Source organism: Nylanderia fulva, unplaced genomic scaffold (genome assembly GCF_048542155.1).
Source record: "Nylanderia fulva isolate GAGA-0341 unplaced genomic scaffold, ASM4854215v1 Scaffold421, whole genome shotgun sequence".
Classification (NCBI taxonomy): Eukaryota; Metazoa; Arthropoda; class Insecta; order Hymenoptera; family Formicidae; genus Nylanderia; species Nylanderia fulva.
In genome coordinates, this window is record NW_028190501.1 from 27,776 (window position 1) to 31,666 (window position 3,891).

The window sequence follows — 3,891 nt, forward strand, 5'->3', positions numbered from 1 at the left end:
TTCCCGACAATCTATTCAGTTCATCGTGTGATACTTTACAAAGCATTGAAAAAATGTCTATCAATAAATTTGGATTATTCGAGAGGAGAATTGATGCAACCCCTGGCACAAACGATCAATGGTATAGATTGATTAGAAAATGCGTGCGCAAAAACGCTCTGCATCGCGTCGCTACAGATTATGACGCGAGATCGCGCAAGATTCGCCGTGTAGCGCAACCTGAGGCGGATACTGATGTCGTCAACAAATTGTACCTGGAAGAGTGCTTTAAAACATTGATGATCCAACAGAAAGAGTCAGATGAGAAGCTGGCTGCGTTAGAGAAGGATGTACGAGCGTTGGAAACTGCGATAAAAAAGCTTCTGCGTGCGCCAAACACTACCTCAGACACAGGCATCTAATGAGCGGTTGGCTCAGAAACGTCTATCAAACAGTTGTGAAACGTCTAGAAGGGATTCTCGAGTGGTTGCAAACAGTTGTTGAACAGCTACGAAGGATTATCAGCGTGCTACCAAACAACAATGAGTGGCATTAGTGACCGACCTGGAAGCAGCAGTGAACGACCCGGAAGCAGCAGTAAACGACCTGGAAACGGTGGTGAACGCGACCGCTACGATCGAGGTTACGATCATGTCAAACAGGGTTGCGAACGAGGCTACGAACAAGTCCTTAAAGGTTACATACAAGGCTATCAACAACTCAGTAAGGGTTGCGAACAGGTCAGGGACGGCTGCGAACGGGCCAAGGCGGGCTACGAACGGATCAGAAACGACTTGGGACAAGGCTGTAATCGAGTCAGGAACGATTTTCGAATAGGCCAAGGACGTGAGTGAACGAACGTGAAAGAACCCGAAACAACGAGGCACGAACCCGAAACAACGAGGCACGAACCCGAAAGAACGAGAATTTAACCTGAAACAACGAGGCACGAACCCGAAAAAACCCGAAAGAACGAGAATTTAACCCGAAAGAACCCGAAACAACGAACCCGAAAGAACGCGAAAGAACAAGGCACAAACCCGAAACAACGAGGCACGAACCCGAAAAAACGAGGCACGAACCCGAAACAACAAGGCGCGAACGCACAAGAACCCGAAACAACGAGGCACGAACCCGAAAGACCCCAAAAGAACGAGAATGAATAGTGAAAATAACAACGAGCAACATAGTTTGGAGAGACGGCAGTTGGTAAACGAGTTGCACGCGTCAGCGAGAAAAAATTTCCCTCGAAGACATGTCATAGTGCGAGGATACGATGATTTGTGGCAAGCCGACATTGTCGAGATGCGTCCATACTCCCGTTTCAACAGAGGTTACCACTACATACTCACCATCATCGATGTGTTGAGCAAGTATGCGTGGGCTGTACCACTCAAGAGTAAAGGAGGAAGCGAGACAGCTGACGCAATCGCCAAGATAATTCGGGATAGCAAGAGATGCCCGAAAAACATGCAAACCGATAACGGAAAGGAATTTTACAACGCCGATGTGCAACGACTTATGCGAAGACATGACATTAATCACTATTCTACATATTCGATATTGAAGGCGTCGGTCGTCGAGCGATTCAATCGCACACTAAAGAACGATATGTGGAAGATGTTTACGCTGAATGGTACTTACAAGTGGTTCGACATGCTGCCACGTCTCGTATCAGATTACAACGGACGCAAGCATCGAACGATTGGTATGCGACCCGCCGACGTTACCCCTGCGATCGCCGAAAGACTCTTGGCTACCGTGTACAATCGTGTAAAAATCGCGGGTCCGGCAAAGTTCAAAGTAGGTGATCAGGTACGCGTCAGCAAGTACAAACAACTTTTCGAGAAGGGATACACGCCAAATTGGACAACCGAGGTGTTTAAGATTGTTAAAGTGCAGCATACTAATCCCGTAACATATCTACTCGAGGATTATCGCAAGACATCTATCGCTGGAGCGTTTTACGAGCATGAGCTGCATCGTGCAAATTATCCGGATGTGTACCTCGAGGAGAAAATACTGCGCAGGAGGGGTGACGAGGTTTATGTGAAATGGCTGGGATTCGACAGTTTGCACAACTCTTGGATACATAAAAACAATGTTATTTAATGTATTTTCTTCAATCATTGTATAACATAATATATGTATATTGTATAACATATATGAAATATATGAAATATATAACAAAATATATATAATTCCCATTAATACGTCCTTACAATTTACAATGGTATTCGATAATGTCCCCACGGCAAGGTGTCGGTCGAATCAGGTACGACATACCGCTTGTCGTCGTAGGGACTTAGAGCAATTTTCGTCTCGCTGATGGTATACACTTTATGCAATTTCGATCTTATACATGACTGCTGACGCGTCATTTCAATCTCGTCATTAAGACAGCGTGTATAATCGTCGAATGTTATACTACGTGCTACGACGTTACTTTTGACACCTTTTGCCTTTTTAGTGTCCTTTTTACCATCCACCCGCAAAGCATACATTTTTGCTCTAAGCCCGACGAATTCGGTCATTATCGCGCCGTTATTCTCATCTTTCATCAGACCCGGCACCTTTTTATTCGCGAGCGGTATACCGTACGCATTATTCGCGGCGTAATCGCTGGTATCGAATCGAGCGATATCGCGTTTCATATTTTCATAGACATCTTGACATTTAATTTGATATATTAAACTATCCGTGTCGGTGTACATTACTCTACAATTGTCACGATAGAGCGGTGACATGTATTCGTGGTGAAATTCATAAAGACATACTTTTGATACGTCGAATACTCGTGCATACGCACATGCCGACGTAGATTGGTTTGTAGAATTTAACTTCGAGTTTGCGTAATTCTATGGCAACTAATTTTTCCGAAAATATGCTAGTACTATGAAAATTTGGTTTCGCGATCATTGCCTCCGCACCGTACCGTCCGTCCCATTTTGTTAATAATTTTACATCCACATGATTGCGCACATTTTCCATCGTTTTGCCAAATACCGCATTATTCATCAATTTATATAAATTTTTTTCAAAATCGTTTTTCGCTTGTGTTCTAAACTGTGTGTTGAGTTCGATGTATTTTTGAAGCCACGCTGACTGCGTGAATTGTAGTATGCGATATATTTTTGTTATGCGTAGCCCGTGGCGCGTGCACTGCTGCAGATTACGATAGTGTATTACGTAGCGCTTCTTATCGTAAAGCGTTGCGAGGAGTTTATACTCCCGCTTGCCGGGCGGCTTATCGCGCGTCGGGCAAAACGGTAGGTCAATGTGCGCGTCATGAAGATGCCGCGGATACTCTAAATCTACTTCGAGAACATAGCCTATAGGCGAATCAAACGCGATAGATGATATGTCAAAATTCGATACATCGTCGACCCACCGAAAATCGGCATATGGCAATGGTTGACACATTGCCCATCCGTACAAATTATTTACATCGAAATACATGAGATAAGATGAGGGTTTCGATGGGTCGTACGATTGCATGTACTTGTTATTTGCCTGTGCGTATCGACTTGAACATTGACTAAGACCGCCGCGTATACCCCGTTCGACAAACATTACCATGTCAATGTCTGTTAATAATTCAAATTTTATATTCGTATGTTTTAACATGGCGTCCCATGTATGTCCGGGGAGAGTATAATAATACGCGGGATCGAGTCCGTAACTTTTTATACAACTATCGCAAAAATTTTTAAATATGTCTGCCAATAACAAGACATCAATTTTTAAATATAAATCGCTATATTCGCCTAGCGTTCGAAGGGAAAATCGGCTCCAGACGGTCTCGGCGTGCGCGTAATCACTCTCGGATACCGTGTCGTCGGTCAGGGAACTGTAAAATGAGTCGCGCGGCGGTAAACGTGTGTTTTGTAATCTGTCCACGCAGTCAATGTA

At 44.2% G+C, this 3,891-nt stretch overlaps 1 protein-coding gene across 1 annotated transcript; it reads right to left on the bottom strand.

Annotated features, from left to right (window-relative positions):
* Positions 1-2,204: 2,204 nt before the first annotated feature.
* On the bottom strand, positions 2,205-2,768 carry LOC146721735 (uncharacterized). Its single transcript, XM_085486344.1, has one exon. The coding sequence runs from the start codon at positions 2,724-2,726 to the stop codon at positions 2,205-2,207; it is 522 nt and encodes a 173-aa protein (XP_085342470.1). The 5' UTR covers positions 2,727-2,768.
* Between the last annotated feature and the right edge of the window lie 1,123 nt (positions 2,769-3,891).

Bases quoted from the DNA above. Each gene is read 5' to 3' on its own strand.
- LOC146721735 (XM_085486344.1), bottom strand. From the start codon at position 2,726: ATGTCACCGCTCTATCGTGACAATTGTAGAGTAATGTACACCGACACG.